This window comes from Epinephelus moara, chromosome 19, assembly GCF_006386435.1.
Source record: "Epinephelus moara isolate mb chromosome 19, YSFRI_EMoa_1.0, whole genome shotgun sequence".
Classification (NCBI taxonomy): Eukaryota; Metazoa; Chordata; class Actinopteri; order Perciformes; family Serranidae; genus Epinephelus; species Epinephelus moara.
The window spans coordinates 22,314,510-22,328,116 of record NC_065524.1 but is presented as its reverse complement, the minus strand read 5'-3'; the positions used below and the strand labels follow the sequence as shown (position 1 = coordinate 22,328,116).

The window sequence follows — 13,607 nt, the reverse complement described above, 5'->3', positions numbered from 1 at the left end:
AGCCAACAATATGGGGAGTCATGCCTGCGCAGTGTCTGTGGGCTTTAAAAGGGAACGTGACACCAAAGGTTAACCTACTGTAGGCTGACAGCTCAAGAGAAAGATGCTAATATGGTTTAGACAACTTGCAGCGCCTTTCAGGAACATTTCATATGAAACGTCTAAATGGAAAATGAGAATATCAGCTTAGCCCGTCTGGGAGGCAGACGTACTAGCCAAGAGGGTGTTTCCCTTGCGGCCTTGAAGATTATCAACACCAGACATGATGAAAATACTTTAAGAGACAGGAGGGTGTGTCGCTAGTTTGTTTAACAAATATTTGTTTCAGAAATTTCTGCTCTTACTAAACATTTTATCAACCTATCACTGCGGGGTTTGCATGAGATGCAAAAGCCTATTTTCAGGAGAGTCTTTGACCAGTTGCTGTATCTGTACTCTGGTAGTAAGACTGGTAATCTAATTTCACAGTATAAATAAAAGTGGTGTCTAACTAATCAGATCTCAAAAGCTAATTTGAAATTTAAACTACTACTGTTCAACAGGCCCATTGATTGAAGATTAGGAATTGGATTAACACGTAGGGCAGTCGTGTCAGTCCCAGTGAACAAACTGTAGTGTGTTTTTAAATGTAAAGCAATTCCTTAAGAGGTTGTCCAGGTAGTGAGCAAATCTAGCTGTGTTTGATAATGTGGGAAAAGTGCAAATGAATTGGTTATAAAGAAGAGTTGCCCGAACTAAATGTGACATTGAAATAACGCACAATAAAATGATGTTTACACAGTGGAAGAAAAGAGCACAATGAACATCTTGTAATATTTGACTTCCCGTCAGGTAGAGCAAACAGTATAGAGGCCAGTCACCACCCTCCATACCTCCTCCTCCTCCTCCCCTTCTCTGGTATCACTTTATCAGCTCCTTTTCCCCATTCATTTCTCTGGCAGCCTCCAGGAGTGAAATCAGTATGCATTTCGGATCTCTTTCAGCCTATGTGGGTAATAACTCTCACACTCATTTTCCCCATGGAGAAAACATCTCTTATTTCTCCTTCTTCTCTGAGATACACCACTCAGATCATGTTGCCACCACTATTGTCGAGACCCTGGCTATTACTGCTGTCTTCCTCGTCTCCGTGGCAGCAAATGCGGCAGCTGCAGCCCTGGTAACCTGGGAACGCAGACTAGTGGCCAACAAGACCGTGCTGACCCTCAACTTGTTTGTGGCCGACCTGCTGTTTGTCAGCATGATCCCGCTGATTGTGGCAGTGCGGTGGACTGTGTCCTGGACGCTGGGGTATACAGCCTGTCACACTCTGCTCTATGTCATCTGTATGAGTGGCTGTGTCACCATCTCTACCCTGGCCTCCATCAGTGTGGAGAGGGTCCAGGCCATCCTTCGGCTGCAGTCTGTGCCCACTCTAAACTGCAGGATGGTGACTGCCACCCTCTTCTTCATCTGGGCCTTTTCTGCACTCACCTCCATACCTCTGACTCTGTTCTTCACTGTGATGGATGAGAAGTTCCCTGAGCAGGTATGGGTGGATCAATGCATGAAAGGAAAGCCCAGTGTCCCTGCCATTAATGCGGTTTTCTTTTCCATAGGAACGCATACACATCTGTACTCTCAAGTGGCCTGACAAAACTGGAGAGATTGCGTGGAACGTAGCCTTCACTGCACTGTGCTTCTTCCTCCCAGGATTCATAATTGTAGTCAGTTACAGCAAAATATTACAGGTGGGTTTATTGTGGTTTTTGACTGACAGATATGTCAAGGCAAAGTTTTTTTAGGATTAGACAGTCTCAACCACGCTTTTAAAGATAAGGTGGAGTTTTTCTGTATTTTTCTCACTTAAAGGGTAACTTTTGTGTTTTTCAACCTACACCCAATTTAGCATGTGTTTGTGTCTAAGTAACTAATGGAGACAACAATTTTTGAAACTGGTTCAGTGTTGACTGAGAGTGCTGCACCTGGCAGCGGCAAAACAGTCCTCAAGGTAACGTTAATGGGCAACTGTGTACTGTCAATTTACATCCACTAAAAGTGCTTGTTTTTGCCACTGAAAGGCAGAGACAGACCATTTGTTCAACCAGAAACAGCTCCAAAATTGTGATCACCAAACCCACCAAACTTTATTTAAATAAATAGTAATTATTTGATTACCATAAAACACTCTTCGTTAAGTCAACAGAAACAAAATTAAACTCACCAAAAGCCGTCTTGGTTCGTCTTTCCACTGTTAAAACAATCACCAACTCTGGTTTGGTTAAAGAAACCTTTACTTCACCCAGTTAGATGTGAAAATATACTGGCTCTATACACACTAAAATGACTGTTAATTTAAATGGAGTCTGGCAGGTTCGGCAGTAGTGATTTCAGGGCTGTTTCTGGCTAAACAAAAAGAATTTTACTCTTAACAGAAAAGGTCTATCTTTGTAGGGATCCTCTCCATAATGTTTTCAGACACTAAGAAACATAATCTGAGCCTGTCAGTGCCCCAAGTGGTTACATTGCATCCTATTTTATAGCTGCTGGCTGAGGTGCTCTCACTCAACACTGGACCAAGTTTCAAAAATTCTTATTCTTATTAGTCACCTAGACAAAAAACATGGTAAAGTAGGGTCCATGTTGAGAAATATCGAAGTTACCCTCTAAGACATCCCACATTAAGTTAGTCTATTATTGACTTTCCCACCGTGTCTGTGGCACTCAGCCCAAAGCACTTTGTTGCCAACTGCAGACATAAATCTTTGAAAATGGGTCTTGAATATAAATGAGCATTTCTAAAATCACAAAGTAATTTCCCAACATATTCACCACCTCACTTATCTCAATGGCCACACTTTGTTTTTGTGCACATTTTGTACCTTTGCTCCACCCTTTTGATAATGATTGTTCCTTTAATAAGCACAGTTATTGCCAACTCATGCCCATTCATTTGCAGATATACTGACTCTGTGCCATCTGTGAATATCATTCATTTCTCTGTCGCTGTGATAACTGAGATGCGTGTGCTTTATTAATTACTGGAGCTGAAAATGGTGCCTTTGTGTGTGTGTGTGGGTTCAGAGCTATGCACTATCAAATGTCAATATTAAATGGGACAGCCAGTTCTACCAATGTGGACACTGAAGTGATAGAGACGATAGAAAATGTCTCTGAGGAGCCACAGACTGATTTTAGCTCTGGGAGGACTTTTTGGATGTTTGAGACGCATTGGAGACAAACATCATGCTCCATATGTGTAAATCCATATGTAGATCAATCACTGATGGTTTCTTTCTATCTCTTTTGTCCACATTATATAAGGTCAGACAATACAGATTGGCAGTATTGTGTAATATTTATTATCTGTATTACAGATTGCTAAAAGAAGTAGGCTCGGGCTGCGACCCCGAGACAGCCAGCCCCCAGCTGGAGACCCTCTTGAGTACCGTGTGTCCCGCCAGGATATGAAGCTCTTCCGTACCCTTCTGGTCCTTGTGCTTTCTTTCTTAATCATGTGGAGCCCCATTTTCATCATCACCTTCCTCATCCTGGCCAGGAACTTCCTTGTTCACCTAGATGTCTCCTCTACCATGTTCTTCTGGGTGATAACGTTCACACTGGCCAACTCAGCCCTGAATCCCATCCTCTACTCAGTCTGCCAGTTAAAGAACGGCTGGCGTAGGCTCTGCAGTGGCACTGTTGTAGCACCACAGAGGAGAAAGCCGCATGGAATTGGTCGGACGCAAGGGATACAGCCATGATGATAATGATTGTTTTGTCAAATAGAGGTTTCAGGCTTACATTAAGCATACAGCACGTTGTCCATACCTTTCATGTAAGGTATAATAATTGCTTGCCCGCTGCATTCCTGAGCTGGTACTTTACTCTCGAATTCCAGATATTCTTTAATACTTACTTTAAGCGTGAAACCTCTGAAAAAGCAGTAAAGAGAGTTAATTTTAATCTTAATATTTGCCATTTCGCGAATTTCAGTAATCTCTTTTTAGTCCACAAAAATCTGTCTTACCTGTCTTTAAACATGTATCATCTAACCACCGCCTTTATTTTATTTTTTCTTTTGCTGTGGCTGGGACGTTCCCAGGCACAGTGTGCAGGTTTGATCAGGACTTTATAAAAAGGTAGTGACCAGATGCCAAACCATAGGCAGTACAAATCCAAGAGGAAGCTACGAAAATTGCAGACAAAGTGCCAAAAAAAAAGGAAATTGACTGACTTTTGTTGGCAGTAGTGTTTACAAACAGTACATAACCTACATATCATATTTTTAAAATATCATAAGTGTTCAGAAACTGTCAGGAACTAAATAAACCAATCAACTGACTAATCTAAATCAAATTTTAAGTATTGTGGGAAAAAATCTTGGAGCACCTTATTTAGAAGACAGTATTTTAGACACGTTATGCCTTTTTGTTATCTGGTGTGAAGGTACGTTTCTCGTAAACAGATCACACTAACGAACGTCAGTTTGCCTGCCAACAAGAGTAATTAAGTGCAAAGCAGCAGTTCACAATCCCATTTAATCCTGTCAATGGTTAAATGTAGCTGCCGTCTACCAGAAGTGATCCAGGAAAGAATGTAACACACTTTTTTTGTTTTTGTTTTTTCAGGAGGAGTGCTTGTAGATTAATTCTGATATTTTAATTGGTTGTTGGTACTTGTTCTAAATTGACCAGCTATAGTAAAGTTACATCAGCTTGCCAGGTGTCACAATATTAATAATTTACCTCTGTGACTGCTTTCTAGATTTCTCATTGTGGTAGCATCATGTAGAAGCAAACACAACAGATGCTAAATAGTTTTTTGAGTTTTCCTCTCGTGGGCTCTGAATCGATTGTGGTCCTCAAATCACTCTCTCTCACACAAAGCTTCACAGACACCATAAAACAATTTAACAGCTTTTATCAAGTGATCAGTGGCTCCTTTGACCCTCTTTGTTTGTTATTACTGTTATGGTATTACCCATAACCTCCTAAAATCAGACAGCATGTCTTTCCACAACAATATTGGTTACTTTTTAAAATGAATCAACCATATTTTTTGCCATATTTTTTCCAAAGCAGTATGCACAATATTAACCGAGGAGATGAGCCAGTGATCTCAGATTTAGGAAACCCTCGGGAATAATTACAGTCTTGACTTCTTGCTCCCTGCCCTCTTCAACACAGCATGTGCCATATCTCAGCTAACATTCCCTTTGATGGGATTTGTTCCTCTAAATGACCAGTGGCAGGATTTACAAGTTAAGAAAGCTCAGGGGCTTTATGACTCTTGCGTCACAGTTATTAGTGCCCCTGGGATCCCCTTACCCAGTAAGCCACTACCTTCTGCTACCTGGAAGAAGGAGAGAGCTGCAGCTTCGGATCTGTGTCCACAGAGGGGTTTTGGAAATGTCTCACTAGGGTCTGCACCGCCACATCTTCTGGAGGTCACCTTAACATCTCTGCTGTACCTGTCTGAGAGGAGCATCTTTGTGCAGCTACACAAGGGATCGTTCATCCAAACTTGGACACCATGGCAGACAAAGACACTGTAGAGAAGTTTCTTGATAACAACCCACAGGTTGCGAAGGAGTACTATGAAAAGAAAGTAAAGGCAGATGTCATCACTGCTGCCTTCAACAACCAAGTCCAGGTCAAGGACCCATCCTCTTACAAGGATGTCACCACCATCCAGGAGGCCGAGTTCATTTTCGAGCTCTTAAAGGAGATGCAGTCCAACACAGAGATGGAGAAAACCCTGCATAAAGTTCTGCAGAGGATCGCTCTGCTGGTCCAGGCTGATCGCTGCAGCTACTTTAGCTACAGGGCTCGTAATGGGACACCTGAGCTGACCACGGTCCTCTTTGATGTGTCACACAATTCTCCATTTGACAAGAATTTAGTGAATCCCAGTGTAGAGATTGTTTTTCCCACCGACATGGGGATTGTTGGCTGGACAGCACACTCCAAGAAGCCTCAGAACGTTCCTGATGTTAAGAAGGTGAGCTGATGACAAAGTGATAACTGATCTCTGCACGAAATTACTATGACAAATAAAGCAAAGAGTATAGTAAAAGACCAATTGTGCTTTGGGAAACAAACAGGCAAAACCAGGCTGCATTATGGATGAGATATCTGGGAATTGTACAGTCGATTAGTCTTATAATTCTGTCTTATTACACCCCAAAGACTCTGTTATCTCTGGAGACACCTAGTGCTGCTCAGCCCAGAAAGTGCAAACAAATGATTGACGATGTATTCAAGACTTTTAACAAATATTATCACACTGTTTTCAACAGCTTTGGAACTGTGAAGCTAATTTTAACTAAAACTATCTATTAAACTGCATAGAGAACAAACAACAGTCAGTTTTTCTCACATTTCTCATGCTGATTCATAACTTATTAGAAATATAATAGCATGCATGAATAGAGTGTTAATCTAATGGATGCATTCTCTTTCATTCACCCTGTGGTCAGTGAATTAGCACACAACCTTTAACTGTTCTCCTGTCATCTCCAGGACTCACATTTCAGCGACTTTGTGGATAAACAGACCAAATACACCACTAAATGCATGATGACTGCTCCCCTTCTGTCTGGAAAGGAACCCATCGGTGTTGTCATGGCACTCAACAAACAAGGGGCTAATGAATTTTCAAAGAGCGATCAGGAGGTGAGTGGATGGTCTTTTTAATAGCAGAGTATTTATACTCAGTGCTCTTAGTGGGGCTGAGAAACTGAAAGTATCCTATGAGGGTGAGGGGTTTTACTACTTGTTGTAGGCAGACGAATCCAATAGGAGGGTCCCAATAATTGGCCAAATTTAGCCCACCAGCTTCCTGTCTTTGACCTGGATATTTAAAGGCTTGACTTGTGACTCTGGGTCACTGTTATGACAGCTCAACTTATAATCCATTTAGGAAGGAGTAAGGTCAGACATTTTTTTTCTTGCTTGTTTCATGGCCTCGTTGTGACTGTAGAGGTCAGCCTAAGGAGATCTGTTGGAGAAAGTGACTGTAATCTGTTGTCATTGAAGAAAACTGAAAGGGAGCACATGAATGTGATTCATAAAGCAATAAAAAAAATCTTTGTTTTTTCATTGCAGCTCTTCAACAAATATATAAACTTTGCCTCTGTGGTTGCTCTCCAAGCCTACACTTCTTGCATGTGGGATGTAGAGTCCAGGAGAAGCCAGGTAAAAATAAACAGTAATAAGTCCACTTGTCTGTTCTGTTTTGTTTTTTCCAAGAAAACATGGAAAATATTTGACTGCTTGTTTCATTTTTTCCAGAGATATTCTTTTTCCAGCTGCACTGGAAATTAATCACATGACACAAGAATAAAAAGGCTCCTGTGCAAATCATAAGCAGTGATACTTTTTCTTTGCCACAGGTGCTGCTGTGGTCAGCAAGCAAAGTTTTTGAAGAGTTGACGGATATTGAGAGGCAGTTTCACAAAGCCTTGTATACAGTGAGGACATACATCAAGTGTGAGAGATACTCTGTGGGACTCCTGGACATGACCAAAGAAAAGGTGTGTGGAGGAAAGCCTTTAAGAAAGCTTCAAAAAGTTGGGGGCGACCTCTAGCTCACCTGGTAGAGTGTATGCCCCATGTAGGCTTAGTCCTTTGCAGCAGCCTCAGTTTGATTCCAGCCTGTGGCCCTTTGCTGCATGTCTTCCCCCTCTCTGTCCCGCCTTTCCTGTCTACCCATGTCTGTCCTGTCAGTAACACCAAAAACACCTAAAAATAATCTTCAAAAAACACCCCCAAAAAAAACATGATCTTGGCCTTTTCCTCACCAGGAATTCTTCGATGAGTGGCCAATCAAACTTGGAGAACAGGAGCCATACAAAGGCCCCAAGACACCTGATGGCAGAGTAAGTCCAACATCATAACATTATACTATCCAGTAAATAAAGATTTTTTTTAAATATACAAAAACACCTTTATTTTTAAAACGTTCAGGAAATCAACTTCTACAAGATTATTGACTACTTGCTGGAAGACAAAGAGGAGATTAAAGTTATCCCGTAAGTATCAAGATGCACTGTGGCAACACTGTTATACTGCTTTATTTGCATTTCTGTAGAGGTTAACTGGTAGTCTAGTACGAAGATGTGCAGTCACTCATCCTCTCTGAACTCAACAGCGGCCCTCCTGCCGACCACTGGGCTCTGGTCAGCGGACTCCCGTCATATGTGGCTGAGAATGGATTTGTAAGTTTAACTTTTGTTCCTTATTTAATGCAAACCCTGCAGTGGTTAAATAATTAGTGTCACTCATCTCCAAACACACATGATGACTTTTCTTTACTTCCTCTAGATCTGCAACATGATGAATGCTGCAGGAGATGACTACTTCGCATTTCAGGTGAGGCGCCCATCACTGACAACTGTCGTTCAATTAAATTCACTGTTCTTTACACCATTCACTAAAATAATCTATTTGATTTGTTTGCCAGAAAGAAGCAGTGGATGAGAGTGGATGGAGGATTAAGAACGTCCTCTCCCTCCCCATCGTCAACAAGAAGGAGGAAATTGTTGGTGTTGCCACTTTCTTCAACAGACATGATGGCAAACCATTTGATGAGAATGATGAACAAATTACAGAAGTATGGAAAACTATTTTACTATTTAAGCTTCCCATTTTTATAATGCTGATATGTAATAAACTCCTGGCATACTTTAATTCACCTTAATACATATTTTTAAAATTTAAGTTACTGTAAGAGTTAACTTCAAAGGAAGACTTAGGCATCAGTCTGAGTGACAGAATTAAATTGGTTTTTATTTGTCCATGTCTCTAGGCTCTGACCCAGTTCCTTGGGTGGTCCACTCTGAACAGTGACACATACGACAAACTGAACAGGACAGAGTGGAGGAAAGATGTAGCTCAGGAGATGCTCATGTACCAGACAATGGCCACACCAAATGATGTGCAGACCATTCTGGTAAGCTGCAGTCCCATTTGACTGATATTACGTCAACCAGACTGAAAACAGATTATCAAGTTCCCTTTTAACTACCTTTTCCCCACAGAAAACTCAAGACAAGTTTGGCTCTGCACCAGAGGACTGTGACCAGAAGGAGATGTACAAACTGTTGGTAAGCAGCTCTGATATGTAGTATGCAATGCTCCTCATAAATTCCAAAATAAAGTTTGTTTGTTACGCCATATTGACTGCACTGTTTCCAATGTGCAGAGAGCCAGCATCCCTGATGCCAAGAATGTGGAGCTGTTGGAGTTCCGCTTCAGTGACTTCCCCTTGTCAGAGTTCGAACTCATCCAGTGTGGCATCCGTTGCTTCTTTGAGTTGGGGGTGGTAGAGAAGTTCAAAGTCCCAGCCGAGGTACAGTATACAGCAGTCAGGAAACCTGCCTGTATTCGCCACATACTCCCCCCTGCCTGTCTGTTAGGGCAGCACACTACCTCTGGAACACTCTACAGAGAGATTACATTTTAGTCGCAGTCATTATTTTTGTTTGTATGTTTCACAAGGTTGACTTTGGCTTATTTGAGCTGCTCTATAACCTGAAAGACTCCTCCAGTGAAATTGTTAACCTTTATTTAACATGTTCTTATGGTGTTCTTTATACACAATGTAGTGTACCAATGACACGCAATCAGAAGGCCAGGTTTTCATATAACAACCTACAGAACTAATCCTGTTAACTTTTGGGGTGGGGCCTTTCATTTCATTATTATAACGCAACAGCAAAATGAGGGGTATCAGAGGAGAAGCCAGGTATAGCTTGTATTGGTATTTTGTTTAGCTATATTAATATATCATCTGCAAAGAGTGACAATTTATGATTTTCTACTGCTGTATATATGCCCTTTGTTTTCTGTTCTAACTTAATACGATCCGCCAGTGATTAAATACATTGAACAAAAATGAGTGGAGACAACAAATCCCTCTGTCTGGTATCTTTCGATATCTTAAATATGTTAGATAGTTATTCTGTTAAACCGTTATGTTTACATATTCATAGAAAGTGTAATGTTACATCTAAGCCATTTCAGGGCATGAACAAATTTTTTTAAGGAAATAAAAGTTCTAAAAATGTAATCCTGATGAATGGAAATGGGAATTTTAAGGGTTAAATTAATGCCTAGGAAGGAACTTTGACAGACATTTTAATGATCAGAGTCAAAGGCTTTAACTGGATCTACTATTTAACCCGATGATGCAAATTACAAAGATTCACTGCAGCTCTGTTTTGTTTTTGCAGATCCTGACACGATGGATGTACACCGTTCGCAGGGGATACCGTGACATCACCTACCACAACTGGAGGCACGGCTTCAACGTTGGACAAACCATGTTCACTCTGCTGCTAGTGAGTGTGATTTCTCTCAGTAATATATTTATTTTTTATTACTTGCTCTGCTGTTTGTTAGAACACAGGATTGTCTTCGTTGCCCCTCAACAGACAGGTAAACTGAAGAAGTATTACTCCGATCTCGAGGCCTTTGCCATGGTAGCTGCCGGATTCTGCCATGATATTGACCACAGAGGAACCAACAATCTCTACCAGACAAAGTAAGATTTTTGCGGGTCATTTTCAGGTGACAAATGGATCGTGAAAACATGATAAAGCTATCTGAACTTTTGACTCTCATGATCTGGTTCTGGTGGACTTTTGTAGGAGTTTATCCCCACTGGCTAAACTGCACAGCTCCTCAGTTATGGAGCGGCATCATCTTGAGTACAGTAAGACGCTGATGGAGAATGAGGTGGGTCCTTGTGTGTTAACATTTAAGTATTTAACAGTAGTTGTGGTTTGCAAATGTTTGTCATTCTGTGCCATTACAGCTAGATTTAACTTCTTCTTTTACTTATTCGCAGAATCTGAACATCTTCCAAAACCTTCAGAAGCGTCAGTTTGAGACGGTGCAGCATCTGTTTGAAGTCTGCATCATTGCCACTGATCTCGCCCTCTATTTCAAGTAAGGAATGCCAGGAAGTTTGTTCCATCTAACAGGGTTACCACAGGTCAATGAAATGTCTTAAAGTCATTTAATTCAATTTTAATAAATATTAGGCGGTAAAAGTCAGTAAATACTCTCAAATTTTGATTTGAGAGGTCTTAATTGCTACAAACATTTTATCTCATTTCATATATCCATCTTTTAGGTAATTTTTTTTAATAAGTCAGGCTCTTCTGTGTGAAAGTCCACATTTATCTGCACCAGAAATGAAGACTAACCTAACTCGCTCCAATAACCATATTCCTACATAAAATTTACCTCTGCATAAAGCCATATATGCTTATATAAGAAAAATGTGTCTAATACCTGTAAACATCCTGATAAAGTTACACTTGTTGATGATTTTCAAGGACTTTTAAAAAGATGTAACAGTTTTTCTCGACTTTCAGGAAGAGAACAATGTTCCAAAAAATTGTTGAATCTGTGGAGGGGATACCAGAGGAGAAAGAGAGGGTTGACTACATCTCCAACAATCCAACCAGGAAGGAAATTATCATGTAAATATAGAGTTTATAAAGGTCCACTTCTGTCATGTGACCATGTTGATGCTCTGGCTGTCATTCTAAAATGGTCTTTGATGATGTTTGTGTGTTCTGCAGGGCGATGATGATGACAGCTTGTGATCTGTCGGCCATTACAAAACCATGGGAGGTTCAGAGCAAGGTGTGTTCCCTTCTTCAGACTTGTAACATGATTACAAAACATCACTGTTCTCATTGTTTTACTGGTTCTTACTGTCCTAGGTTGCTCTAATGGTGGCAGCAGAATTTTGGGAGCAGGGAGACCTTGAAAGGACAGTCCTCGAGCAGCAGCCTATTGTAAGAGCCTTGAACACTTTTTTGGGGGGGATGTTGCCTTCACTGTATATGTTGTAATGAAGTCCTAACAATAATCATCTCCTGCTTCTTCTTTAGCCCATGATGGACAGAAATCACGCAGATGAGCTGCCTAAGATGCAGTGTGGTTTCATCGACTTTGTCTGCGCCTTTGTGTACAAGGTACCCAAATACAAATAAAAACATTCTGAATACTAACATGATCTGTATTTACTTACAATGATTTTTCTCGTGCAAACCCCTTTTCTGCGTGTTTGCAGGAGTTCGCTCGCTTCCACAAAGAGATCACCCCCATGTTCGACGGACTGAATAACAACAGGGGTGAATGGAAAGCTCTCGCAGACGTCCGTGAGGCCAAGCTGAAGGCCATCGAAGATGAGAAGAAAAAGCTGGAAGGCGGAGGCGAACAAGGTGAGCATTGAAACCACTGTCACCACATCTCTCCTGCTCAGTCTGTGTTTTCATTGCCCAGTGTCCTCTAACTGCCGGTCTCTTTTGTTCTTTTTACGTCTGAAGAAACCGGAAAGTCGAAGACATGCGCGATCTGCTAGACCTGCAAGACTGTCGGGGCATTTATGAATGTTTGTCTGCATGTGTATTTGTACAGTGTGTGTATGTGCATGAGCATGTGTTCACAGATGAGAGAATTTTAATGTGCAAAAATCCCTGAAATATTATTTTTATATACTGTGTAATGTTTAGTTCTTCTATCCTCTGATACAAGGAGCTGTTTTAAATACTTGTGAAAGGAGTCTGAAAGCAGTAAGAAAAATGATGTTGCTGCAGGTTTCAAAGGGGTAATTGGCACCAGTTTGAGCCCATACTGTTTGCATGTAATACTATGAAAACATTCATTATTCTTGTATATACTCAAAGAATTTAACTTTGAATCATTATAACTATTTACTGTATAAGGACACTTAGCTCTCGTTCTTTTGCTTTGTAAATGATATGAACAGAAATATTAGGCTGCAAATATGTCGCAGTTTGAACTGTTATTTTTTGGAATATAAAACTACAATAAAATGCTCTTATTTTGTAGAGGAATAATTTACTAAACAAAATAACTAGTTGCCTCTTTAAATTACAAGTAGTGCTTGTAAAAACTTCAAGCATATGTCTCTGGCAAATGGGTGAGAGATGTAAGAAGATTTAAGTGAATTGGATTTGGTTATAAGCCACCTCGAGCCCCCGAGGCTTTCCTTTTTAAGTCCCCTGCTTACATAAAGTAAAAATACTGCCGCCCGGCTCATAAGTCAGCTTGTGCATGTGGCATTTACAGGACAGGAAGGTGTCATGTGGAAACACTGTGCAGCACACCGAGTGAAATCCATCATGTATAGGAGAAATGACATTGTTTGAGTGTGAAACAACACATCAGTCGTGATATGTTGTGATTTCTTAAAGCTGAAATGTTGAGATTTCTCAAAACAGAGCTTGTGACACGGGTAGCACATAGCAGAATGATGTCAGATTGTATTTTCTGAGGCAAATGCTTAGCAAATGCAGCCTCTGCAAAGAAATGTGACTCTATCATGAATGTATAGCATTAAATACACAGTTATATGTGCAATAGCGTCATGTATAAGACATGAAAAATTTCAATAAAGTTTATTTTCAAATCATGCATGTCTTGCGCATTGAAAGTACATTTTAGCCCAATCCAACACTCAGATTTAGCAGAAGACAAATAATCATTTTATGCATCATTTGAGCTGCATCATGGATGTTATGTCAGTGTGTATCAGCTGCAGCACGTGGATTATTGAGCAGAAAGAGTTTCCTGATGGTGACT

At 40.7% G+C, this 13,607-nt stretch overlaps 2 protein-coding genes across 2 annotated transcripts; both read left to right on the top strand.

The window, feature by feature from the left end:
• The first annotated feature begins 961 nt into the window (after positions 1-961).
• On the top strand, positions 962-3,743 carry LOC126407149 (free fatty acid receptor 4-like). The gene is made up of 3 exons (XM_050071832.1): positions 962-1,528; positions 1,599-1,730; positions 3,357-3,743. The coding sequence occupies exons 1-3, from the start codon at positions 962-964 to the stop codon at positions 3,741-3,743; spliced, it is 1,086 nt and encodes a 361-aa protein (XP_049927789.1).
• A 1,659-nt stretch (positions 3,744-5,402) lies between these two features.
• Positions 5,403-13,397, top strand: LOC126406749 (cone cGMP-specific 3',5'-cyclic phosphodiesterase subunit alpha'-like). The gene is made up of 22 exons (XM_050071225.1): positions 5,403-5,982; positions 6,504-6,656; positions 7,089-7,178; positions 7,376-7,516; positions 7,787-7,861; positions 7,950-8,014; positions 8,134-8,200; positions 8,307-8,354; positions 8,446-8,595; positions 8,791-8,934; positions 9,023-9,088; positions 9,187-9,333; positions 10,217-10,324; positions 10,418-10,527; positions 10,634-10,721; positions 10,834-10,934; positions 11,366-11,473; positions 11,576-11,639; positions 11,720-11,794; positions 11,891-11,974; positions 12,073-12,223; positions 12,329-13,397. Exons 1-22 carry the CDS (start codon positions 5,515-5,517, stop codon positions 12,361-12,363), a joined length of 2,538 nt encoding a protein of 845 aa, XP_049927182.1. The 5' UTR covers positions 5,403-5,514; the 3' UTR covers positions 12,364-13,397.
• Positions 13,398-13,607: the final 210 nt, after the last annotated feature.

Coding starts and splice junctions, on each gene's coding strand:
- LOC126407149 (XM_050071832.1), top strand. CDS start 962: ATGCATTTCGGATCTCTTTCAGCCTATGTGGGTAATAACTCTCACACT. Junction 1,529..1,598: donor ATGAGAAGTTCCCTGAGCAG/GTATGGGTGGAT, acceptor TCTTTTCCATAG/GAACGCATACACATCTGTAC. Junction 1,731..3,356: donor GTTACAGCAAAATATTACAG/GTGGGTTTATTG, acceptor TCTGTATTACAG/ATTGCTAAAAGAAGTAGGCT.
- LOC126406749 (XM_050071225.1), top strand. CDS start 5,515: ATGGCAGACAAAGACACTGTAGAGAAGTTTCTTGATAACAACCCACAG. Junction 7,179..7,375: donor TAGAGTCCAGGAGAAGCCAG/GTAAAAATAAAC, acceptor TCTTTGCCACAG/GTGCTGCTGTGGTCAGCAAG. Junction 8,935..9,022: donor ATGATGTGCAGACCATTCTG/GTAAGCTGCAGT, acceptor TTTTCCCCACAG/AAAACTCAAGACAAGTTTGG.